The 27277-nt window shown below is 45.2% G+C and overlaps 1 protein-coding gene and 1 pseudogene across 1 annotated transcript in view; both read left to right on the plus strand.

The window, feature by feature from the left end:
• LOC139570092 (protocadherin-15-like) overlaps positions 1 to 26112 on the plus strand; it is a 314364-nt gene extending 288252 nt beyond the window's left edge. Inside the window, exons 34-38 of the mRNA XM_071391605.1 lie at positions 4621 to 4642; positions 5097 to 5135; positions 18428 to 18501; positions 21074 to 21206; positions 24783 to 26112. Of these exons, the coding sequence (XP_071247706.1) occupies positions 4621 to 4642; positions 5097 to 5135; positions 18428 to 18501; positions 21074 to 21206; positions 24783 to 25352 (838 nt within the window). The 3' untranslated portion in view covers positions 25353 to 26112. The remainder of the gene's footprint in view (positions 1 to 4620; positions 4643 to 5096; positions 5136 to 18427; positions 18502 to 21073; positions 21207 to 24782) is intronic.
• On the plus strand, positions 21617 to 24775 carry LOC139570089 (uncharacterized; annotated as a pseudogene).
• Positions 26113 to 27277: the final 1165 nt, after the last annotated feature.

The following is a 27277-nucleotide window of genomic DNA, read 5'->3' on the forward strand; positions in this document are numbered from 1 at the left end:
GACTAGTCTTCCAGTCCCTGCTGCTGAAAAACATCCCCACAGCATGATGCTGCCACCATCATGTTTCACCGTAGGGATGTTTTCAGGTTTCCTCCAGACGTGACGCTTGGCATTCAGGACAAAGAGTTCAATCAGACCAGAGAATCTTGATTCTCATGGTCTGAGAGTCTTTAGGTCTTTTTGGCAAACTCCCCGTGGGCTTTCATATGCCTTTAACTCTGGAGTGGCTTTCGTCTGGTCATTCTACCATGAAGGCCTAATTGGTGGAGTGCTGCAGAGATGGTTGTCCTTCTGGAAGGTTCTCCCATCTCCACAGAGGAACGCTGGAGCTCTGTCAGAGTGACCATCGGGTTCTTGGTTCCACACAGCCATCTGTATTTTGCTCACTAGATTACACAGTCTGACCTCATTCATCCCACTATATATCACACTGCCTCTTCAGTCAGGTGTGGAGGGAAGGCGGGAGACAGAGAGAATGGAAGAAAGAGAGAAAGAGTGTCTGTGTGTGTTTGAGAGAGAGCGAGAGAGAGTATCAAATCTAAAAAGAAAATGAAGAAAATGTACAACAATGACAAATGGTTTGATGAAGAATGCAAAAACCTAAGAAAGAAATTGAGAAACCTGTCCAACCAAAAACATAGAGACCCAGAAAATCTGAGGTTATGCCTTCACTATGGTGAATCACTAAAACAATACAGAAATACACTACGGAAAAAGAAGGAACAGCACGTCGAAAATCAATTATCTTTTAGTTTTCTCATGATTTGGTTGGGTCTAATTGTGTTGCTGTCCTGGGGCTCTGTGGGGTCTGTATGTGTTTGTGAACAGAGCCCCAGGACCAGCTTGCTTAAGGGGCTCTTCTCCAGGTTAATTTCTCTGTAGGTGATGGCTTTGTTATGGAAGGTTTGGGAATCGCTTCCTTTTAGGTGATTGTAGAATTTAACGTCTCTTTTCTGGATTTTGATCATTAGCTGGTGTTGGCCTATTTCTGCTCTGCATGCATTATTTGGCATTTTACGTTGTATATATAGGATATTTTTGCAGAATTCTGCATGCCAAGTCTCAATTTGGTGTTTGTCCCATTTTGTGAATTCTTGGTTGGTGAGCGGACCCCAGACCTCACAACCATAAAGGGCAATGGGTTCTAATCTCAGCAAAAAAGAAACATCCCTTTTTCAGGACCCTGTCTTTCAAAGATAATTCGTAAAAATCCAAATAACTTTACAGATCTTCATTGTAAAGGGTTTAAACACTGTTTCCCATGCTTGTTCAATGAACCATAAACAATTAATGAACATGCACCTGTGGAACGGTCGTTAAGACACTAACAGCTTACAGACGGTAGGCAATTAAGGTCACAGTTATGAAAACTTAGGAAACTAAAGAGGCCTTTCTGCTGACTCTGAAATACACCAAAAGAAAGATGCCCAGGGTCCCTGCTCATCTGCGTGAACGTGCCTTAGGCATGCTGCAAGGAGGCATGAGGACTGCACATGTGGCCAGGACAGTAAATTGCAATGTCCGTACTGTAAGATGCCTAAGACAGTGCTACAAGGAGACAGGACAGACAGCTGATCATCCTCGCAGTGGCAGACCACGTGTAACAACACCTGCACAGGATCGGTACATCCGAACATCACACCTTTAGGACAGGTACAGGATGGCAACAAAAACTGCCTGAGTTACACAAGGAACGCACAATCCCTCCATCAGTGCTCAGACTGTCCGCAATAGGCTGAGAGAGGCTGGACTGAGGGCTTGTAGGCCTTTTGTAAGGCAGGTCCTCACCAGACATCACCGGCAACAACGTCGCCAATAGGCACAAACCCACCATCGCTGGACAAGACGGGACTGGCAAAAAGTGCTCTTCACTGACGAGTCACGGTTTTGTCTCACCAGGGGTGATGGTCGGATTCGCGTTTATCGTCGAAGGAATGAGCGTTACACCGAGGCCTATACTCTGGAGCGGGACTGATTTGGAGGTGGAGGGTCCGTCATGGTCTGGGGAGGTGTGTCACAGCATCATCGGACTGAGCTTGTTGTCATTGCAGGCAATCTCAACGCTGTGCGTTACAGGGAAGACATCCTCCTCCCTCATGTTGTACCCTTCCTGCAGGCTCATCCTGACATGACCCTCCAGCATGACAATGCCAACAGCCATACTGCTCGTTCTGTGCGTGATTTCCTGCAAGACAGGAATGTCAGTGTTCTGCCATTGCCAGCGAAGAGCCCAGATCTCAAACCCATTGAGCACTTCTGTGACCTGTTGGATCGGAGGGTGAGGTTTAGGGCCATTCCCCCCTCAGAAATGTCAGGGAATGTGCAGCTGCCTTGGTGGAAGAGTGGGGTAACATCTCACAGCTAGAACAGGAAAATCTGGTGCAGTCCATGAGGAGGAGATGCACTACAGTATATAATGCAGCTGGTGGCAATACCAGATACTGACTGTTACTTTTGTTCAGGGACACATTATTCCATTTCTGTTAGTCACATGTCTGTGGAACTTGTTCAGTTTATGTCTCAGTTGTTGAATCTTGTTATGTCCATACAAATATTTAAACATGTTAAGTTTGCTGAAAATAAACGCAGTTGACAGTGAGAGGATGTTTCTTTTTTTGTTGAGTTTATAACTGATTCAAGTGTTTTTAGCCAGATCCTAATTGGTATGTCGAATTTTATGTTCCTTTTGATGGCGTATTAGGCCCTTCTTGCATTGTCTCTCAGATCATTCACAGCTTTGTGGAAGTTACCTGTGGTGTTAACGTTTAGGCTGAGGTATGTGTCGTTTTTTATGTACTCTAGGGCAACAATGTCTGGATGGAGTTTGTATTCGTGGTCCTGGCAACTGGACCCTTTTTTGGAATACCATTATTTTTGTCTTACTGAGATTTACTGTCAGGGCTGAGGTCTGACAGAATCTGTGCAGAAGATCTAGGTGCTGCTGTAGGCCCTCCTTGGTTGGGGACAGAAGCACCAGATCATCAGCAAACAATAGACATTTGACTTCAGAATCTAGTAGGATGAGGCCGGGTTCTGCAGACTGTTCTAGTGACCTCGCCAATTTGATGATATACTGTATACTGTATGTTGAAGAGGGTGGGGCTTAAGCTGTATCCCTATCTCACCCCCCGTCCCTGTGGAAAGAAATGTGTTTTTTTGCCAGTTTAAACCGTACACTTGTTGTTTGTGTTCATAGATTTTATAATGTCGTATGTTTTTCCCCCAACACCACTTTCCATCAGTTTGTATAGCAGGCCCTCAAATTGAGTCAAAAGCTTTTTTGAAATCAACGAAGCATGAGAAGACTTTGCTTTTGTTTTGGTTTGTTTGTTTGTCAATTTTGATGTGCAGGGTGAATACGTGGTCTGTCTTACGGTAATTTGGTAAAATGCCAATTTGACATTTGCTCAGTACATTGTTTTCATTGAGGAAATCTATGAGTCTGCTGTTAATGATAATGCAGAGGATTTTCCCAAGGTTGCTGTTGACGCATATCCCACGGTAGTTATTGGGGTCAAATTTGTCTCCACTTTTGTGGATTGGGGTGATCAGTCCTTGGTTCCAAATATTGGGGAATATGCCAGAGCTGAGGATGATGTTAAAGAGTTTAAGTATAGCCAATTGGAATTTGTGGTCTGTATATTTTATCATTTCATTGAGGATACCATCAAACCCACATGCCTTTTTGGGTTGGAAGGTTTGTATTTTGCCCTGTAGTTCATTCAAAGTAATTGGAGATTCCAGTGGTTTCTGGTAGTTTTTAATAGTTGATTCTAGGATTTGTATTTGATCATGTAATTTTTTGTTGTCATAGAGCCAAAAAGATTGGAGATGTGGTTTATCCATACATCTCCATTTTGGATAGATAACTCTTTGTTTTGTTGTTTGTTTAGAGTTTTCCAATTTTCCCAGAAGTGGTTAGATTCTATGGATTATTAAATTACAATTAAATTAAATCTCTCTCTCTCTCTCTCTCTTTCTCTCTCCCTCTGTCCCCCTCTATTTCCCTCTCTCTCTTTTTGTGAGGGGTAGGGGTAGAATAGATTTAAGAGCACTGAATAATTCATATTATTGCCTTCCAAAAGGAGATGAACAACTGCTTTACAATTCTCATGTACTTGAAACTGAAAACTTAGCGATGGGAGACCACTCTCTGCTTTTGATTTAAGCAGCCAATTACTGCTACAGTAAGTAATACAAGCTCAACCAATCTTTATCTTGACAATCTTTATTTTTGATCATCTTTATCTTGACAGTCTTTATCTTGACAATCTTTATTTTTGACAATCTTTATCTTGACAGTCTTTATCTTGACAGTCTTTATCTTGACAATCTTTATTTTTGACGATCTTTATCTTGACAATCTTTATTTTTGACAATCTTTATCTTGACAATCTTTATTTTTGACAATCTTTATCTTGACAATCTTTATTTTTGACAATCTTTATTTTTGACAATCTTTATCTTGACAATCTTTATTTTTGACAATCTTTATTTTTGACAATCTTTATCTTGACAATCTTTATTTTTGACAATCTTTATCTTGACAATCTTTATTTTTGACAATCTTTATCTTGACAATGTGTTTTACTGATTTCCACAATGTTCCTTCCTCTACAGGCGCGGTTATGGACATCATGAGGTACGTTGGCATTTCCATTCCTCTGAAATTGGCGTTGCTGCTTTTGAATGGTGAACCTACTTGTCAGTTTATTTAACATGTTATCTGTAGACACAGCGTTGATAGAAGGACCAAAACTAAATATGGAAATAAACTTCCAATGCACCTCCCGCCTTATATTTGGGGATGCGATGTGATGCACAGATATTGGAAAGGTTTGGCTGATGGCGGAAGCTGTCATCCCTTCGTATTAAATGCCTTGGGTTTTGGTTATGAAATTCTCTTATTATACTTCACTGAGACCGGCTGTTGCTTCTGTCTATTTCCCATGAAACTCCCCCTGACCTTGCTTGCTACCCCTTCCCCATCCATATTTACATTGATCCACTATCTGTTTAATGAAACCTTCCTCTTATCTACTTCCCTTTTGACTGTCTTTTCCTCCTCAACTGTCCACTCTCTCTCTCTCTGGCAGCAACAGCAGTTGCTCAGGCCCTCTCTTCTGAGACCGGAGGTACAGAATACTCTCTCTCAATTCAATTCAGTTCAATTCAAAGGCTTTATTTGCATGGGAAACATATGTTAACATTTCAAAAGCAAGTGAAATAGATAATAAACAAAAGTGAAATAAACAATAAAAATTAACAGTAAAACATTACACATTTCCAAGTCTTATTATGTCTATATACATTGTTGTAGCGATGTGCAAATAGTTAAAGTACAAAAGGGAAAATAAATAAACATAAATATGGATTGTATTTACAATGGTGTTTGTTCTTCACTGGTTGCCCTTTTCTTGTAGCAACAGGTCACAAATCTTGCTGCTGTGATGGCACACTGTGGCATTTCACCCAGTGGATATAAGAGTTTATGAAAATTGGGTTTTGTTCAAATTCTTTGTGGGGGAATATGAGGGAAATATGTGTCTCTAATATGGTCATACATTTGGCAGGAGGTTAGGAAGTACAGCTCAGTTTCCACTTCATTTTGTGGGTAGTGTGTACATAGCCTGTTTTCTCTTGAGAGCCAGGTCTGCCTTCGGCAGCCTTTCTCATTAGCAAGGCTATGGTCACTGAGTCTGTACATAGACAAAGATTTCCTTAATTTTTGGTCAGTCACAGTGGTCAGGTATTCTGCCATTGTTTAGGGCTGAATAGCGTTCTAGTTTGCGCTGTTCTTTTTGTAAATTCTTTCCAATGTGTCAAGTAATTATCTTTTAGTTTTCTCATGATTTGGTTGGGTCTAATTGTGTTGCTGTCCTGGGGCTCTGTGGGGTCTGTTTGTGTTTGTGAACAGAGCCCCAGGACCAGCTTGCTTAATTAAGGGGCTCTTCTCCAGGTTCATCTCTCTGTAGGTGATGGCTTTGTTATGGAAGGTTTGGGAATCGCTTCCTTTTAGGTGGCTGTAGAATTTAACAGCTCTTTTCTGGATTAAAAACGCGTGCTATCATTAGCAGTTATCTGCTCTGCATGCATTATTTGGTGTTTTACGTTGTACACAGAGGATATTTTTGCAGAATTCTGCATGCCGAGTCTCAATTTGGTGTTTGTCCCATTTTGTGAACACTTGGTTGGTGAGCGGACACCATACCTCACAACCATAAAGGGCAATGGGTTCTATAACTGATTCAAGTATTTTTTGCCAGTTACCTGTGGCGCTGATGTTTAGGCCAAGGTACAGTATTTACAGTTTTTTTGTGTGCTCAAGGGTAACGGTGTCTGGATGGAATTTGTATTCTGGTCCTGGCAACTGGACCCTTTTTGGAACACCATTATTTATGTCTTACTGAGATTTACTGTCAGGGCCAAGGTCTGACAGAATCTGGGCAGAAGTTCTAGGTGCTGCTCTAGGCCATCCTTGGTTGGGGAGAGAAGCACCAGATCATTAACAAACAGTAGACATTTTACTTCCAATTCTAGTAGGGTGATGCCGGGTGCTGCAAACTGTGCTAGTGCCCTCACCAATTTGTTGATATATATGTTGAAGAGGGTGGGGCTTAAGCTGCATCCCTGTCTCACCCCCCGGCCCTGTGGAAAGAAATGTGACTCACCAACTGGATTCTGGAATTTCTGTTTTTTTACATTGGATAAAAGTAAAGACTCAGAGCTACAAAATGGTATATCATACACTGCATTTGAGGAAACAATGGGAAAGTAATTCTGTTTCGAAAGTTGATCAACTTGTAAACTCACTTTTGAGAAAACCGTCTTTCAGTGTTTTGGCACTACTATTGGAGAGCCCTTCTTTGTCTACACCCATTCAGCATTGTTCACACCCTAATAAGCCTTAGCCTCACCCATCTCTTTAAGGGTTGATCCGAGCTAACTTGCCAGCTACTTCCAGACTTCTTAGAGAGAGAGAACAGCTCACTGAACATTTCTCGCCCTAGCAGAGCTGGTTATGTTATCCAGCGCATTGGTGACCAGATACCAACTGTGCTGTCAGATTGTCCATTCGTAAATTCAGAGTGTTTCACGTTCAGAGCGCACACTGGGAGCTCTGGCCAATAAGTAGCGTTGTTCAGAAAGCTCTGACCTCACAATAACAGTCAAGTACCCAAAATAACTGGCTAACATTGGCTAGCTACTTCCAGACACATAATGAGAGAACACCCCACTCTGACCATTTTACTCCCCCTTGCAGAGCTGGTTAGGCAGTTTTCATGTTATCCAAAGCATTGGTAATTGTAACTGTGCTGCTGGCAACAATTGAATTATGCTTTGTTGCCGACATTTACTGACACCGGACATATTCAACGGGTGTTGAGCTTTCAAAAATTAATCAGTTATTCTGCGCTCTGGCACACTAAGACGAGAGTCTTTTGTTAAGAAATGTAGCTAGATAGCTAGCTAGGTAAACAATTAATCTAACGCATGACGTGACATTAGTTAGTGAGCCAGCCAGCTAACGTTAGCTAGCTAGATAACAGTACACTAACTTGAAATGAAAATACTTTGTCAAAATGTGTCTTTTGTTAAGACATGTAGCTAGCTAGCTAGCTAAACAATGGACAATATCACAACTCATTATGTTACTACCCTGCATGAATCTGCAGGTAGGTAACCAACCAGGTTATATGGCTATAACTAGTCAAGCAAATGTATCTGAGATACAAAGAATAAGATCATACACAACGGTAGCTAGCGACCCAGCCAGCTAACGTTAGTTAGCTAACAGTACACTTGAAATTAAACCACTTTCTGTCAGAATTAGAAACATGTATTATCTGAAAATGTAGCTAGCTAGACTATCTTACCAGTATACATCATGGTTGGACGCGTCTTCTCTCTGATACCATGCATGGTTGCCCTTAGTTTGACGATGTAATCCAGACTGGTGTTTTCTCCATCTCCTTAGCTATCATACTCGAATTCCACTGATTTCAAAACTTGGTCCTCCAGAAAGTGGAGAGCTAGCGAGCCAGCCAGTTAATGTTAGCTAGCTAACAGTACACTTTAACTTGACATTAGGTTTATGCAGTTTTACTACGCAATACATTTTTTTTAAAGCAGTGTTTGACACGATTACCTAGACATACTGACCAGCTCCAATAGACAGACACGTGCTATATGTCAGACCAATCAAATCAAATCAAAGTTTATTTGTTACGTGCGCCGAATACAACAGAACCTTACAGTGAAATGCGTACTTACAAGCCCTAACCAACAGTGCAGTTTTTAAGTAAAAAATAGCTATTAGGTAAAAATTACCGTTACATAGTCAATTTGTGGGGGCACCGGTTAGTCGGGCTTATTGAGGTAATATGTACATGAATGTATAGTTAAAGTGACTATGCATAGATGATAAACAGAGAGTAGCAGCAGCGTAAAAGAGGGGTTGGCGGGGGGTGGCGGGACACAATGCAAATAGTCCGGGTAGCCATTTGATTACCTGTTCAGGAGTCTTATGGTTTGGGGGTAAAAGCTGTTGAGAAGCCTTTTGGTCCTAGACTTGGCGCTCCGGTACCGCTTGCCATGCGGTAGCAGAGAGAACAGTATATGACTGGGGTGGCTGGGGTCTTTGACAATTTTTAGGGCCTTTCTCTGACACTGCCTGGTGTAGAGGCCCTGGATGGCAGGCAGCTTAGCCCCAGGGATGTACTGGGCCGAACGCACTACCCTCTGTAGTGCCTTGCGGTCGGAGGCCAAGCGGTTGCCGTACAAGGCAGTGATGCAACCAATCAGGATGAGCTCGATGTTGCAGCTGTAGAACCTTTTGAGGACCTGAGGACCCATGCCAAATCTTTTCAGTCTCCTGAGGGGGAATAGGTTTCGCCATGCCCTCTTCACAACTGTCTTGGTGTGTTTGAACCATTCTAGTTTGTTGGTGATGTGGACACCAAGGAACTTGAAGCTCTCAACCTGCTCCACTACGGCACCGTCGATGAGAATGGGTGCATGCTCGGTCCTCCTTTTCCTGTAGTCCACAATCATCTCCTTTGTCTTGATCACGTTGAGGGATAGGTTGTTATTCTGGCACTACCCGGCCAGGTCTCTGACCTACTCACTATAGGCTGCCTCGTTGTTGTCGGTGATCAAGCCTACCACTGTTGTGTCGTCTGCAAACTTAAAGACGGTGTTGGAGTCGTGCCTGGCCATGCAGTCATGGGTGAACAGGGAGTACAGGAGGGGACTGAGCACACACCCCTGAGGGGCTCCAGTGTTGAGAATCAGCGGGGGGGGGGGGGGGGGGCGTCAGTGGATCTGTTTGAGCGGTATGCTAATTGCAGTGGGTCTAGGGTTTCTGGGATAATGGTGTTAATGGGAGCCATTACCAGCCTTTCAAAGCACTTCATGGCTACGGATGTGAGTGCTACGGGTTTGTAGTCATTTAGGCAGGTTACCTTAGTGTTCTTGGGCACAGGGACTATGGTGGTCTGCTTGAAACATGTTGGTATTACAGACTCAATCAGGGACATGTTCAAAATGTCAGTGAAGACACCTGCCAGTTGGTCAGCTCATGCCCGCAGTAGACGTCTTGGTAATCCATCTGGCCCAGCGGCCTTGTGAATGTTGACCTGTTTAAAGGTCTTACTCACGTCGGCTATGGAGAGCGTGATCACACACTCGTCCGATGCTCTCATGCATGCCTCAGTGTTGCTTGCCTCGAAGCGAGCAAAGAATTGATTTAGTTCGTCTGGTAGACTCGTGTCACTGGGCAGCTCGCGGCTGTGCTTCCCTTTGTAGTCTGTAATAGTTTTCTGGCCCTGCCACATCCGACGGGTGTCGGGGCCGGTGTAGTACGATTCAAGTACGATTAGTCCTGTATTGGCGCTTTGCCTGTTTGATGGTTCGTCGGAGGACATTGCAGGATTTCTTATAAGTTTCCGGTTTAGAGTTCTGCACCTTGAAAGAGGCAGCTCTACCCTTTAGCTCAGTGTGAATGTTGCCTGTAATCCATGGCTTCTGGTTGCGGTATGTATGTACAGTCACTGTGGGGACAACGTCCTTGATGCACTTATTTATAAAGCTAGTGACTGATGTGGTGTACTCCTCAATGCCATCGGAAGAATCCTGGAACATATTCCAGTCTGTGCTAGCTAAACAGTCCTGTAATATAGCATCTGCTTCATCTGACCACTTTTTTATAGACCTAGTCACTGGTGCTTCCTGCTTAAATTTCTGCTTGTAAGCAGGAATCGGGAGGATAGAATTATGGTCAAATTTGCCAAACGGAGGGCGAGGGAGAACCAGTCTCAACTTTGTACCAGTCTCAACGTTAGCAGTGAAGAGGCGACTCCGGGATGCTGGCCTTCTAGGCAGAGTTCCTCTGTCCAGTGTCTGTCTTCTTTTGCCCATCTTCATCTTTTCTTTTTATTGTCCAGTCTGAGATATGGCTTTTTCTTTGCAACTCTGCTTAGAAGGCCAGTACACTCTAATGTACTTGTCCTCTTGTTCCGTTGTGCACCAGGGCCTCCCACTCCTCTTTCTATTCTGGTTAGAGCCAGTTTGCGCTGTTCTGTGAAGGGACTAGTACACAGCGTTGTACAGGATCTTTAGTTTCTTGGCAATTTCTCGCATGGAATAGCCTTCTTTTCTCAGAACAAGAATAGACTGACGAGTTTCAGAAGAAAGTTCTTTGTTTCAGGCCATTTTGAGCCTGTAATCGAACCCACAAATACTAACGCTCCAGATACTCAACTAGTCTAAAGAAGGCCAGTTCTCAGCTATGCTAACATAATTGCAAAAGGGGTTTCTAATGATCAATCAGCCTTTTAAAATGATAAACTTGGATTAGCTAACTAGAGGTTGACCGATGAATCGGTATGGCCGATTAATTAGGGCCGATTTCAAGTTTTCATAACAATCAGTCATTTGAATTTTTGACCGCCGATTATGGCCGATTACATTGCATTCCACGAGAAAACTGCGTGGCAGGCTGACCACCTGTTGCTATCTAGCATTAAACTTACCTTGTAAAAAACAATCAATCTTCACATAGTCACTAGTTAACTACACATGGTTGATGATATTACTAGGTTAACTAGCTTGTCCTGCCTTGCATATAATCAAGGCAGTGCCTGTTAATTTATCATCGAATCACAGCCAACTTCGCGAAACTGGTGATGTTTAAACAAAAGCGCATTTGCAATAAAAGCACAATCGTTGCCCGAATGTACCTAACCATAAACATCAATGCCTTCCTTAAAATCAATACACAGAAGTATATATTTTTAAACCTGGATATTTAGTTAAAAGAAATTCATGTTAGCAGGCAATATTAACTAGGGAAATTGTGTCACTTCTCTTGCGTTTCAGGGTATATGCAACAGTTTGGGCCGCCTGGCTCGTTACAAACTAATTTGCCCGAATTTGACATAATTATGACATAACATTGAAGGTTGTGCAATGTAACAGCAATATTTAGACTAGGGTTGCCACCCGTTCGATAAAATACAGAACGGTTCCGTATTTCATTGAAAGAATAAACTTTTTTTTTCTCGAAATGATAGTTTCCGGATTGAAGAACTGGGAATATTGAACCACCAGCTTTCATATGTTCTGAGCAAGGAACTTAAACGTTAGTGTCACGTTCCTGACCTGTTTTCTCTTGTTTTTGTATGTGTTTAGTTGGTCAGGGCGTGAGTTGGGGTGGGCATTCTATGTTTTGTGTTTCTATGTTGGGTTTAATGTGTTGCCTGATATGGTTCTCAATTAGAGGCAGGTGTTTGACGTTTCCTCTGATTGAGAACCATATTAAGGTAGGATGTTCTCACTGTTTGTTTGTGGGTGATTGTCGCTGTGTCTGTGTTTTTTGCACCACACGGTACTGTCTCGTCTCGTTCGTTCTTTCCTGTTCATACGTTCTTCGTTATTTTATGTGTTCTCATGTTCAGGTCTGTTTAGTTCGTTTTGTTATTTTGTAATTTCTAAGTGTGCTTCGTCATCGTCCTTTTGTTCAATAAATACATCATGTATTCATCACCCGCTGCGCCTTGGTCCACTCTCTCACCAAAAGACGACCGTTACAGAACCACCCACCACAAAAGGACCAAGCAGCGTGTGAAACAGCAACAGGACCCACCTACACAGGATTTATGGACATGGGAGGACGTTTTGGACGGCAAGGGTTGCTACACATGGGAGGAGATCCTGGCTGGTAGAGATCGCCTCCCATGGGAACAGCTGGAGGCAATTAGGAGAGCAGAGGCAACCGGAGAGAGGAACCGGCGTTATGAGGGTACGCGGCTAGCACGGAAGCCTGTGAGTCAAGCCCAAACATTTCTTGGGGGGTGGCTACAAGGGAGTGTGGCGAAGTCAGGTAGGAGACCTGCGCCAACTCCCCGAGCTTACCGTGGAGAGCGAGAGTACGGGCAGACACCGTGTTATGCGGTAAAGCGCACGGTGTCTCCTGTACGTGTTCTTAGCCCGGTGCGGGTTATTCCACCTCCCCGCACTGGCAGGGCTAGATTGAGTATTGAGCCGGATGTCATGAAGCCGGCCCAACGCATCTGGCCACCAGTGCGTCTCCTCGGGCCGGCATACATGGCACCAGCCTTACGCATGGTGTCCCCGGTTCGCCTACATAGCCCAGTGCGGGTTATTCCACCTCCCCGCACTGGTCGGGCTACGGGGAGAATACAACCAGGTAAGGTTGGGCAGGCTCAGTGCTCAAGGGAGCCAGTACGCCTGCACGGTCCGGTATTTCCGGCACCACCTCCCCGCCCCAGCCCAGTACCACCAGTGCCTACACCACGCACCAGGCTTCCTGTGCGTATCCAGAGCCCTGTTCCTCCTCCACGCACTAGCCCTATGGTGCGTGTCTTCAGCCCGGTACCACCAGTTCCGGCACCACGCACCAAGCCTCCTGTGCGTCTCCAGAGCCCTGTTCCTCCTCCACGCACTAGCCCTGTGGTGCGTGTCTCCAGCACAGTACCTCCAGTCTCGGTACCACGCACTAAGCCTCCTGTACGCCTCCAGAGTCCCATGCGTCCTGTTGCTGCTCCCCGCACTAGCCTGAAGGTGCGTGTCCTTAGCCCGGTACCTCCAGTTCCGGCACCACGCACCAGGCCTACAGTGCGCCTCAGCCGGCCAGAGTCTGCCATCTGCCCAGCGGCGCCTGAACTGCCCGTCTGCCCAACGCCGTCTGAGCTGTCCGTCTGCCAAGCGCCGCCTGAACTGCCCGTCTGTACTGAGCCTGCAAAGCCACCCGTCTGTACTGAGCCTGCAAAGCCGCCCGTCTGTACTGAGCCTTCAAAGCCGCCCGTCTGTCATGAGCCGTCAGAGCCGTCCGCCAGACAGGAGCCGCTAGAGCCGTCCGCCAGACAGGAGCCGCTAGAGCCGTCCGCCAGACAGGAGCCGCTAGAGCCGTCCGCCAGACAGGAGCCGCTAGAGCCGTCCGCCAGACAGGAGCCGCCAGAGCCGTCAGCCAGCCAGGAGCAGCCAGAGCCGTCCGCCAGCCATGAGCAGCCAGAGCCGTCCGCCAGCCATGAGCAGCCAGAGCCGTCCGCCAGCCATGAGCAGCCAGAGCCGTCCGCCAGCCATGAGCAGCCAGAGCCGTCAGCCAGCCATGAGCAGCCAGAGCCGTCAGCCAGCCATGAGCAGCCAGAGCCGTCAGCCAGCCATGAGCAGCCAGAGCCGTCAGCCAGCCATGAGCAGCCAGAGCCGTCAGCCAGCCATGAGCAGCCAGAGCCGTCAGCCAGCCATGAGCAGCCAGAGCCGTCAGCCAGCCATGAGCAGCCAGAGCCGTCAGCCAGCCATGAGCAGCCAGAGCCGTCAGCCAGCCATGAGCAGCCAGAGCCGTCAGCCAGCCATGAGCAGCCAGATCCGTCAGCCAGTCCGGAGCTGTCGTCCCTCAGTCCGGAGCTGTCGTCCCTCAGTCCGGAGCTGCCGTCCCTCAGTCCGGAGCTGCCGTCCCTCAGTCCGGAGCTGCCGTCCCTCAGTCCGGAGCTGCCGTCCCTCAGTCCGGAGCTGCCGTCCCTCAGTCCGGAGCTGCCGTCCCTCATTCCGGTGCTGCCCCTTAGTCCGGTGCTGCCCCTTAATCCAGTGGGGGTAATTTGGAGGGTGGTCATTGGGAGGAGGCTACAAAAGCGGGGATTGACTATAGTGGGGTGGGGACCACGCCCAGAGCCTGAGCCGCCACCGTGGACAGATGCCCACCCAGACCCTCCCCTAGACTTTTGGTGGTGCGCCCGGAGTTCGCACCTTGAGGGGGGGGGGGTATGTCACGTTCCTGACCTGTTTTCTCTTGTTTTTGTATGTGTTTAGTTGGTCAGGGCGTGAGTTGGGGTGGGCATTCTATGTTTTGTGTTTCTATGTTGGGTTTAATGTGTTGCCTGATATGGTTCTCAATTAGAGGCAGGTGTTTGACGTTTTCTCTGATTGAGAACCATATTAAGGGTAGGATGTTCTCACTGTTTGTTTGTGGGTGATTGTCGCTGTGTCTGTGTTTTTTGCACCACACGGTACTGTCTCGTCTCGTTCGTCCTTTCCTGTTCATGCGTTCTTCGTTATTTTATGTGTTCGCATGTTCAGGTCTGTTTAGTTCGTTTTGTTATTTTGTAATTTCTAAGTGTGCTTCGTCATCGTCCTTTTGTTCAATAAATACATCATGTATTCATCACCCGCTGCGCCTTGGTCCACTCCCTCACCAAAAGACGACCGTTACAGTTAGCTTTTTTACATGGCACATATTGCACTTTTACTTTCTTCTCCAATTGAGCATGTTTCATTATTTATTTGATACTAAATAGATTTTATTTCTGTATTATATTAAGTTAAAATAAGTGTTCATTGTTCATTTAGTATTGTTATAAATGTCATTATTACAAATAAATCGTAAATATATACACTGCTCAAAAAAATAAAGGGAACACTAAAATAACACATCCTAGATCTGAATGAATGAAATATTCTTATTAAATACTTTTTTATTTACATAGTTGAATGTGCTGACAACAAAATCACACAAAAATGATCAATGGAAATCAAATTTATCAACCCATGGAGGTCTGGATTTGGAGTCACACTCAAAATTAAAGTGGAAAACCACACTACAGGCTGATCCAACTTTGATGTAATGTCCTTAAAACAAGTCAAAATGAGGCTCAGTAGTGTGTGTGGCCTCCACGTGCCTGTATGACCTCCCTACAACGCCTGGGCATGCTCCTGATGAGGTGGCGGATGGTCTCCTGAGGGATCTCCTCCCAGACCTGGACTAAAGCATCCGCCAACTCCTGGACAGTCTGTGGTGCAACGTGGCGTTGGTGGATGGAGCGAGACATGATGTCCCAGATGTGCTCAATTGGATTCAGGTCTGGGGAACGGGCGGGCCAGTCCATAGCATCAATGCCTTCCTCTTGCAGGAACTGCTGACACACTCCAGCCACATGAGGTCTAGCATTGTCTTGCATTAGGAGGAACCCAGGGCAAACCACACCAGCATATGGTCTCACAAGGGGTCTGAGGATCTCATCTCGGTACCTAATGGCAGTCAGGCTACCTCTGGCGAGCACATGGAGGGCTGTGCGGCCCCCCAAAGAAATGCCACCTCACACCATGACTGACCCACCGCCACACCGGTCATGCTGGAGGATGTTGCAGGCAGCAGAACGTTCTCCACGGCGTCTCCAGACTCTGTCACGTCTGTCACATGTGCTCAGTGTGAACCTGCTTTCATCTGTGAAGAGCTCAGGGCGCCAGTGGCGAATTTGCCAATCTTGGTGTTTTCTGGCAAATGCCAAATGTCCTGCACGGTGTTGGGCTGTAAGCACAACCCCCACCTGTGGACGTCGGGCCCTCATACCACCCTCATGGAGTCTGTTTCTGACCGTTTGAGCAGACACATGCACATTTGTGGCCTGCTGGAGGTCATTTTGCAGGGCTCTGGCAGTGCTCCTCCTTGCACAAAGGCGGAGGTAGCGGACCTGCTGCTGGGTTGTTGCCCTCCTACGGCCTCCTCCACGTCTCCTGATGTACTGGCCTGTCTCCTGGTAGCACCTCCATGCTCTGGACACTACGCTGACAGACACTTCTTGCCACAGCTCGCATTGATGTGCCATCCTGGATGAGCTGCACTACCTGAGCCACTTGTGTGGGTTGTAGACTCCGTCTCATGCTACCACTAGAGTGAAAGCACCGCCAGCATTCAAAAGTGACCAAAACATCAGCCAGGAAGCATAGGAACTGAGAAGTGGTCTGTGGTCACCACCTGCAGAACCACTCCTTTATTGGGGGTGTCTTGATAATTGCCTATAATTTCCACCTGTTGTCTATTCCATTTGCACAACAGCATGTGAAATTTATTGTCAATCAGTGTTGCTTCCTAAGTGGACAGTTTGATTTCACAGAAGTGTGATTGACTTGGAGTTACATTGTGTTGTTTAAGTGTTCCCTTTATTTTTTTGAGCAGTGTATAAATCGTCCGATTATTCGGTATCGGCTTTTTTTGGTTTCCAATAATCGGTATCAGTATCAGCGTTGAAAAATCATTGGTCGACCTCTATAGCTAACACAACTTGTCATTGGAACACAGGAGTGATGGTTGCTGATAATGGGCCTCTGTACGCCTATGTAGATATTCCATTAAAAATCAGTAGTTTCCAGCTACAATAGTCATTTACAACATTAACAATGTCTACACTGTATTTCTGATCAATTTGATGTTATTTTAATGGACACATTTTTTTGCTTTTCTTTCAAAAACAAGGACATTTCTAAGTGACTATTACAGTGAAACATTTTGTCCAGGAAATTGTCTAGAAGGGATTGATTGAATTTGTTGTTGCCTAAACTTTTTGGGGTAGATTTACACAATACTTTCCTTCCATCTATAGCATTTCTTAATATTATTCTGTTCCTTTGACTTTGATGCCTCATGATTTAGCATAGCTCTGTTCAAACAGAGTGTGATTTTGCTGTGATGTGATAGGGGTATCAGTGGACTGACTGTGAACGCTCTGAGAGACTCTGGGTTGAGGTCAATAATAAAGTAGTCTACAGTACTACTGCCAAGAGATGAGCTATAGGTGTACATACCAAAGAAGTCCCGTCGAACCCTACCAGCGACTATGTACATACCCAGCATCCAACAGAGCTGCAGGAGTTGTGACCCATTTCTGTTGGTTATGTTGTCGTAGTTGTTTCTAGGGGGGAATATGGGGGAGGGAATGCTGTCACCTCCAGGTAGGTGTTTGTCCCCCTGTGTGCTGAGGGTGTCAGGTTCTTGTCCAGTTTTGGCCTATTAGGTAGCCACAGACTAGTACATGTCCCTGGGCCTGGAAATTGTTGATCTCCCCCTCTAGGATGGAGAAGCTGTCATCGTTAAAGTATGGGGATTCTATTGGTGTGATACTGTAGGTAGCACATATGAGGACATTTTTCTCTGTTGATATCATTTCCTTACTAATTTCTAGCTAGATGTAAAATTGTCCTGTTTTGGCTAATTTAATAGAGTGGGTTAGGTCTGCTCTATATCAAATTAGCATACCCCCTGAGGCTCTTCCCTGTGTCACACCTGGTAGTTTGGTGGATGGGACTACCAGCTCTCTGTAACCTAGAGGGCAACCAGTGGGTCCATCTCCTTTATACCACGGTTCTTGTAGAATGACAATTACATTTACATTTAAGTCATTTAGCAGACGCTCTTATCCAGAGCGACTTACAAGTTGGTGCATTCACCTTATGATGTCCAGTGGAACAACCACTTTACAATAGTGCATCTAACTCTAAGGGGGGGGGGGGGGGGGGTTAGAAGGATTACTTTATCCTATCCTAGGTATTCCTTAAAGAGGTGGGGTTTCAGGTGTCGCCGGAAGGTGGTGATTGATTGTCTGTATTTCCAATGTCTTTGATGATGTCTGGGTTCCTGCTCTTTAGGCCAAAGGCAGATGACCTCAGACCTTGTATATTCCATGATGAGCTAGTAAAAGCTTTGTGTTCCATAGTGTCTAGTGTTGTTTGTTTTTGTGTTGTTTAGACTCTCTGTCTGTCTGTCTGTCTGTCTGTCTGTCTGTCTGTCTGTCTGTCTGTCTGTCTCTCTGTCTCTCTGTCTCTCTGTCTCTCTGTCTCTGTCTCTATCTGTCTCTGTCTCTATCTGTCTCTCTGTGTCTGTCTCTGTGTCTCTGTGTCTCTCTGTCTCTTTCTCTCTCTTTCTCTCTGTCTCTTTCTCTCTCTTTCTCTCTGTCTCTTTCTCTCTCTTTCTCTCTGTCTCTTTCTCTCTCTTTCTCTCTTTCTCTCTCTTTCTCTCTCTCCCTTTGCTATCCAAAGTAGTGAAGAACCCTCCTTTAATAAAGCCTGTTTGATGGTCTTCTCTTGTTTTCCTTCAAATTCATTGTCTTAACTAATACCTCTTCTTTACCCACAACAGGAGCTCTCTATTGAGTCTGGTATCGATCCTGGCCAGGACTATTACACCCAGGATTATTATAATTATGACCATGGGTAAGGGAATGTGCGTGTGTGTGTGTGCATGTTTTCTTGCATGCATGGCTGTGTCTGTGCACGGTGTGTCTGTGTACGGTGTGTCTGTGTACGGTGTGTCTCTGCACAGTGTGTGTTTGTGTGTTTTTGTTCCTGAGGCCTTACTGAACCTGTGAGTGCCGACTCACAGGATCAGTTCACCTCACACCAGGGAAACTCAGTCGGTCTGCAGAGTCCGGAAACTAATTTAGAGTTAAATACCCATCCATAACAAACAGCTCTCGACACAACAGGCCTCCAGACTGAAAAATCGGAAGTAGTTTCCGAACAGCCTTGAAGTGAAGCGTTCAGGTCAGAATACATAATGATAGCTTCAGACAAAATAATTCAAATTGTCGTTTGTTGCCACGTGATGAATTCCATAATTTCATTTTAAGACACTAGAGACCCCATTTAGGTCTCCTGGCACAATGATAGCCAGGCTAATCACTCACTTAGCACGTTACATTGAGCATCGTCCACATGTTATCTAACAACAGGAGAACAACAAGGAGTGTTGATGCAGATTGAATGTTGTGGAATTAAGCTCTTAAGATGTAGCCCCTCCAGCACCCAAGTGAGAGGAGGATAGTTATAGAGCACGTGTGTCAAACTCATTCTACGGATGGCCGAGTGTCTGCAGGTTTTCACTCTTCCCCTGTACTTGATTGATGAATTATGGTTACTAATTAGCAAGGAACACCCCACACCTGGTTTTCTAGGGCTTAATTGAAAGGAAAAAACTAAAACTTGCAGACACTAGGCCCTCCATGGAATGAGTTTGACACCCCGGATGTAGAGACGGAACGATTCGGATTTCTATATGCTGTAGCAGCAGATACATTTACCTCTCACTGTCTCTGAGTGTCTCTCTCTCCTTTCTCTTTCTTCTTTCTCCTCTCTCTCCTCAATCTCTCTCCTCACTCTCTCTCCTCACTCTCTCTCCTCACTCTCTCTCCTCACTCTCTCTCCTCACTCTCTCTCTCCTCTTTCCCCTCTCTCTCCTCACTGTCTCCTCTCTCCTCACTCCCTCTCTCTTCTCTCGCTCTTCACTCTCTCTCTCCTGTCTCTCCTCACGCTCTCTCTCTATACGCAGCTTTTCACCTTTTAAATACAATGTCCAGCCTCTGACTTCAGCCATACCGCGTGTTATTTTTCTCTCTGCTATGTAGCGGGTCTCTCAAAATGCTAATGTTTCGCTTCACACTGACCACTATGAATAAAATTTGAGTCTGGTTCACGTTTGGGTTGAGATGTGGGTAATAGTCTTCTGGCTGGAGATCCTCAAGGAACCCCTCAAGGAACCCCCATTGCTAGTCAATGGTTCAAATTTTCATCTTCGATTAGTTGAGTGGTTCTTGGAGGAACCTTTATTGGTTCAATGTAGCAACGTGTTCCTAGAGGAACCCTGGAGCAAAGGCGTGGCTTATTAGAGGCATGGCTTGCGGATCAGTATTTTTTGGGCCACCCATTAAAGTAAATGTCATTCTTGTTCATCTGTTCTGTTGTATTGTCTTCCAATGTTAAGGTTGAACGCTGACAGTTTTGTAGAGTCAGTGAGGAGTTTGTAGCTTCAGTTCCCCAAGAGCTTATGTGAATCCTGAAGTTGGAGTAGTTAACACTTTATTACAGTATGTCAGTAATGTTCATATTATTTTAGAATATGTAATAAGCATAGATATTCATGGAACATTTCAATTGTAGTGTACGAACTTAACGTGATGAACAGTAATGACATTTACGCTAACGGGGGACCAAAAATAACTATCATAAAGCCACACCTCCAATAAGCCACACCTCCAATCTGATAGGCTGCTACATCAACACTATATTATTTTTAAAAAAAGGTAAAAAATGGAACCCTTCCAATCACAATAGTGTCCCGGTTTGAACCTTTACACAGAGGTTCCTCAAATACCTTTTTCAACTGGAAAGGTTCTGCCTGTGTGGCCACCAAAAAGGTTCTTCCAGGCACCTTTACTTCTTAAGAGTGTAAGTTAAAGGTCACCACACCCTGTGTCCATACAGTCACAGTCAGCCCTGTTAAGCTGATGGTCTGTTTCTGTTTTAGGGAGACGGTTTCTCCCTAGGAGCACTCAAAGTCTTTAATCTGGGTTCATAGGGAACTGACTTCTACGCTCTGTAGAGAGTGGGCCCTGGATCTTATTGTACGCCTTGTCTGCCCCCCTCTGGCACTAAAGACAGGCTGAACAAAGACAGAGAAAAGAAATAGCCTGTCTTGGGTAATGACTGTAAAATCCCATAAGGAGCCTCCTTTACCGCCCACCTCTCACTCTTTCTGTTATCCAGGAGCCACTGGAGACCCGGGCCGAATCACATCTTCTGTTTCACACTCGCTTCTGAAAAACAAATGGCAGAATTATACTGATAAATGTGTATGGACAGAGGTTGAATAAAATATGTTATGGCTGCTAGTGTGTGTGTGCGTACGTGCGTGCGTGCATTGTCTGTCGGTCTGTCTGTGTGTGTGTCTGTGTGTGTGTGTGTATGTGTGTCAGTCAGTACGTAACTAAACCGTTGTGTCTCCCTACAGGTATGAGCTGCCTCAGTATGGTAGTCGCAGGAAGTTGATATCTCCGACAGGCCTGTATGATGAGTACGGAGAGGTGATTGTGGAAGACGATGGGAGCTACTACTATTGCAGTCCACAGGAGTCGGATGGAGAGGTAGCAGATTTGCATGATTCAAAATGATGCACCTTTGAATTCAATGAAAAGTATGTCCCTGGAGGAACCCCTGCTTGGTTCAGTAATGGGTCAGTAATGGTGAATGGTCAACAGTGGCTTTAACGGTAGCTTGGGCTGATGTGACTGTAACATAGGTGGCCATGCATGGTGGGAGGAGGCCATCTAGGTGGGGCAGAGGACCACCCCGCAGCCCCCTCAGTGGCCCCCCCAACAGGTACTTGGAGACCTGCAGTCCCCCCGTCCCAGGCCAGTGCAGGAACAGCCACCACCAGCACTGCTGCTGCAGCCCTTGGCCCCACCACTCCTCTACGGCTGCTCAGAAACTAAAGACAGTCACGAAACTCTGCAATTTCCTGGTGAGCCCCCCTCTCACTCCACCCCCCGTGTAACAAAGCCAGGATATTCCCCTTGAAGTTCTTCTCCAATGATCGGAGGGACTGAGGAGATGGTGGGGGCTTCCCTGAACTAATTAAGGCCTAGTGCTCCGACAGCATGCTGAGGATGAACATAGATGGTAGCTACTTCCAGGCCTGGGATGAGGCCAAGCCCTCGGTGAAACAGTGGTTGGTGAAGGTGTCGAGACGTACAGTTGAAGTCAGAAGTTTACATACACCTTAGCCAAATACATTTAAACTCCGTTTTTCACAATTCCTGACATTTAATCCTAGTAAAAATTCCTGTTTTAGGTCAGTTAGGATCACCACTTTATTTTAAGAATGTGAAATGTCAGAATAATAGTAGAGAGAATGATTTATTTCAGCTTTTATTTCTTTCATCACATTCCCAGTGGGTCAGAAGTTTACATACACTCAATTAGTATAGTGGATATAGGATATATAGTGGATATAGATACTTTTGTACCTGTTTTCTCCAGCATCTTCACAAGGTCCTATGCTGTTGTTCTGGGATTGATTTTCACTTTTCACACCAAAGTGCATTCATCTCTAAGAGACAGAACGCGTCTCTTTCCTGAGCGGTATGATGGCTGCGTGGTCCCATGGTGTTTATATTTGCGTACTATTGTTTGTACAGATGAACGTGGTACCTTCAAGCGTTTGGAAATTGCTCCCAAGGATGAACCAGACTTGTGGAGGTCTACAATTCTTTTTCTGAGGTCTTGGATGATTTTTTACAATTTTTCCCATGATGTCAAGCAAAAAGGTACTGAGTTTGAAGGTAGGCCTTGAAATACATCCACAGGTACACCTCCAATTGACTCAAATGATGTCAATTAGCCTATCATAAGCTTCTAAAGCCATGACATCATTTTCTGGAATTTTCCAAGCTGTTTAAAGGCACAGTCAACTTAGTGTATGTAAACTTCTGACCCACTGGAATTGTGATACAGTGAATTTTAATTGAAATAATCTGTCTGTAAACAATTGTTGGAAAAATTACTTGCATCGTGCACAAAGTAGATGTCCTAACCGACTTGCCAAAACTATAGTTTGTTCACAAGAAATTTGTGGAGTGCTTAAAAAACTAGTTTTAATGACTCTAACCTAAATGTATGTAAACTTCCGACTTCAACTGTATAAACATATCAAGCAGGCTTCAAGAGAGGAGGATATCCTCAGTGTGAGCTCTGTAGCTGAGCAGAGAATGTATGGTTCCAGGTCCCAATGCTCCAGTGACTCTGAGAGGGAGTAGAGGTGGCAGGCCTCCCTGGCGGGGGACAGTCGTGAACAGGACTGCAGCAGCTCTGCAGCAGGGTCCCAGGGGAGGCCTTCTCAGACAGGAGGTGTATGAGCACTGCTTCATCCTCCACACTGGATTGCAGGGGCTACTCTGGAGGAGACTTTGGAGGAGAGGAGGCCCAGGAAAGGGCTGTGGATTCAGACCCAGAGCAGGGGGAGAGCCAGGGAGATTCTGAGGAGGAGGAGGAGAGGAGGTCAAAGTCAGATGGGGATTCTGAGGAGTAGTCTGAGATAGGAGGAGTCCCAGACAGAGAGAGAGAGAGAGGCTGGGGATTCTGAGGAGAAAGAGTCCGATAAAGGTCAGGATCAGAGACTGAAGAAGACAAGAGGAGTGTGACGTCTGCAGAGGCGGACACAGAGTCAGGGACACGGTCACAGACGCCCTCGTCCAGCAGGAGATCCTCTGTGGTCTCCAGCCGCAGTCAGAGTAGACAGGACAGTGGAGAACATCCTCTGATACACAGCACAGTGGGACAGAACAGAGATCTTCTCTTAGCAGAGTAAGTCTCTGACCCAAGCTCCAGGAGCTTTAGATCCACCTGGACAAGAAGCGCTAGATCCACAACTTCCTCACACACTTTAGGGCCTGAGAACACCATCGAAGAGGAGAGCGAGGAAGAGGAGGAGTCCTCGGGGGAGGAGGCTGAGATCGGAGAGTCATCTGAGGAGTGAAGGGTCATCGTCCAAGAGGTCCAGTGGGAGCCTTACAATGGTCTCAACAGGAAAGAGACGAGCCTCGACAGAGGTCAGAGGTAACATCATGGAAACCTCAGATGACCCTGTCCCCTACCCCTGAGGATGATAAGGAGGGAGCCACGACGGCGAGACCGTCCAGCGGTAGTTATGGAAACAGCTTGGTGCATAGCACAGAGGAAGATGAAGCCCTAACATCTTCATTCAATTGAATTCCGATCCCATTAAGTAAGATCTCCGAATGCCTTGATTGCGTTTGCAATTATTTGAGTGGAATGTATTATTGTAATAGAAGCCATTTTAGCCAATTACAGAGTCCAAACCGCATGGCCTCTCTTCCCCTCTTCTCTTTTTAGTCGCTGCCTTTTCTTTCATGAATAGTGGAAGCAATGTCCTGTGATGTGATAATCCCATTCCTCCTTCTAAAGCTCTCAGTAAATGGTTAATGATTGCTTCTCATCCGTCTGTGTGAAGAAGCACAAAAGATGATGGTTAATTCACCTCAGAAGATATACTAATTTCCTCCAACAGCTCCTTCTCCAGCGTGACAATGTGCACTGAGTGTCTTTAATAATGTCTTGATGTTAAGCTTCATGTCTCTCATACACTGAGTGTACAAAACATTAAGGACACCTGCTCTTTCAATGTTATAGACTGACCAGGTGAATCCAGGTGAAAGCAATGATCCCTTATTGATGTCACTTGTTAAATCCACTTTAATCAGTGTAGATTAAGTGGATGAGATAGGTTAAAGAAGGATTTTCAAGCCTTGAGACAATTGAGGCATGGATTGTGTATGTGTGCCATACAGAGGGTGAATGGGAAAGACAAAAGATTTAAGTGCCTTTGAACGGGGTATGGTAGTAGGTGCTTGGCGCACCGGTTTGTGTCAAGAACTGCAACGCTGCTGGGTTTTTCATGCGCAACAGTTTCCCGTGTGTATCAAGAATGGTCCACCAGTTGTGTCAAGTTGGACATCCAGCCAACTTGACACAACTGGGAGAAGCATTGGAGTCAACATGGGCCAGCATCCCTTTGGAACGCTTTTGACAACTTGTAGAATCCATGCCCTGGGGGGGGGGGAGAATTCAACTCAATATTAGGAAGGTGTTCCTAATGTTTTGTACACTCAGTGTATATCTGTCTGCTTGTTGTTGTTGTTCAGTACGGGAGGAAGAAGCGGATCAAGCTGGTGGTGGACAGGGAGTATGAGACCAGTTCCACGGGGGAGGACAGTGCTCCGGAGCCCCAAAGGAACCGGCTGTCCAATCTGACCAACCACAGCAACGTCAACGGCAGCGTGTACCTGGCACAGAACGGCTCAGTCATACGCACCCGCCGGGCCGCCCACTCAAACAACATCAAGGTCAACTCCCCAGTGCGCCTGGGCAAGCACTTTAAGAAACTAGACAAACTGGCGGTGACTCACGAGGAGAGACTGCCGCTCAACAGCCCCGTGGCGACCACGTCCTCGGCCGACAAGAACCTAAACACCCAGCCCTCCAGCGGCTCCCTGGCCTCCAGCACCACGGGCGCTGAGAGCATTGCGTCCAAGTCCAACATCGCCAAGGCCAGGAGCGAGAGAACGTGGAACGCGGAGGAGCAGGAGTCAACGGTGGACAATGAGGATGTGAGAGAACCTTTAGAATCTCAGAGCGATCGCACGTATTCCGATGAGGAGGAGCTATGGATGGGGCCCTGGAACAATCTGCACATACCAATGACAAAACTGTGACTTTTGTATTTTCACTTGTGACAAAATGAACTTTTTAGTATTGTCCCCAATGACTTTATTCATGGCATAAATCTCAATTGAATTGCACTTTATTTCAGCATTATATTTGCATTTATTTATCAGTAATCCACTGGTTTCTTGTTAAGTGTTGCCAACGAAAGCAACATCGCAATTAATTGGCTTAATCTTAAAAATTGTCTTCTCTCTATTTAGCTACTGTACATTCATCCAAAAGTTTTTGCAACCAGTAAGCTGTTAGGTGTCCTTTAAATACAGAATACTAACAATTTTGACTTTACTTAGGATAAAACGTGCTCTTTTCCCAATATTGTCACTTGTAGAAGGTTCTTTCCTAAGAGGAGTTTATGAAAATGTCTCGGCGACACAGAGGTGTCTTGATCTGGGATGCACTTGCTGTCCACGTAGGCCTTTACCTGTGCCCCAATCAGAAGAGTCACTCAGACTCGAATACAGTGTTATTTTTCTCATTTTTATACAGATTGTTACATTTTTGAGGGATATTTCAAATACTATCCTGTTTGCTGCATACTGCATATTTGCCATGTCTTGAAATAACAATTCTGGTTGTGGTCTGGTTTTGAATGGATATTCGTAATGGCCGTGTGATGTTTATAAGCACATGAAAAACCAATGCAGTAATCTTTGTTCTAGTGCTGCCTTCACAAATATATCAAATACGTCTTCAACCTAATGATGGAAACAGAAATAAACATTTCTCATCAAACTGTTGCTACTACTATTCATCTAGTCCTTTTTCCTTCTCCGAAATGGTTAAAAATCCCTTTTTTTGCAGAGAGAAGTATGCCAAATCCCAAAACACCAGTCTATGCTATGCCCAGGTAAAATTGACATTACAGTCAGTTCAATTTCCATGTGTTTGCTTCTGCTCTGAGAATCAGCATTATGATATTGATGAACTTCAGGAGAAGGTGTTCATTTTGAATGGATCTAGAAGGAGAACATATCAAACATCCATTTGATTGATTTAACTAAGTTGCCTGATTTATAGCGATTCCAGTGTGCACACAGTGAAGTCATTTAGGCTTATTAACCAGAGGATGGAGTTAGCCCAGTTATTCCTGAATACAGAGGGTGATTCTGCATGTACGAAGATTACATCTTTGGAGGAAAAGAGGAGGAAAGGAAGGAGGATAATTATAAGAGCTGAGAAGTAGTGTGCTCTGACCCTGGAATGATATCGACATGTCCACAGACTCAAAGCTTATCTATTTGTCAACTTCTAATTTCTTCAAGTCTGCCCAAGGCTCACACTTCTTGTCACAGATCAATAATGCCAACATTTCGAAACATGTTATACTATTTATTTTCTTTTGTTCATTGATTCATTTAAAGATATGTGTAATCATTAGCTAATAGCGTAACAGAAATATCCAGTCACAGTATTGGTTCAAAGTGGCAAACCTGTGAAATGTGTTGTCTGAATGTGCAGCTGCTTTAACTCAAAAGTGTGTGATCAGTATCACTGTGCTCTTTGCTACTGCAGGTGGCTGATGCTCATGAAGCACTTCCCCCGCAGGGCAAAGCTTTCTGGGAGACGGAGTCTTTAAAAAGAGCAGACACTGGGAGAGAAAATAGAGCTGGAAAACTCCCAAAACAATCAAAATCTCCAAAAGCTTTTTGCACTGGCACCACAAGCACTTCTCTCTTTCTCTGGCTTGTTGTCAAAGGAGTTTCCTTTCACAACCAGAGAGGCTTTCAGAGCCACTCCATTTAAACAGTAGATCATAATTCTCCTGGGCGTGAGAAATACCTATATAGGGGAGAATCTCAGTTCACCATAGCTTAGTGGTAAGTATTCCATTAACACTTTTATTTGTTCAATACAAGTCACTTTTTACTTTAGGCTTATGTAATATTTATGCAAGTGTTTCATAAACTCAATC

Source organism: Salvelinus alpinus, chromosome 3 (genome assembly GCF_045679555.1).
Source record: "Salvelinus alpinus chromosome 3, SLU_Salpinus.1, whole genome shotgun sequence".
Classification (NCBI taxonomy): Eukaryota; Metazoa; Chordata; class Actinopteri; order Salmoniformes; family Salmonidae; genus Salvelinus; species Salvelinus alpinus.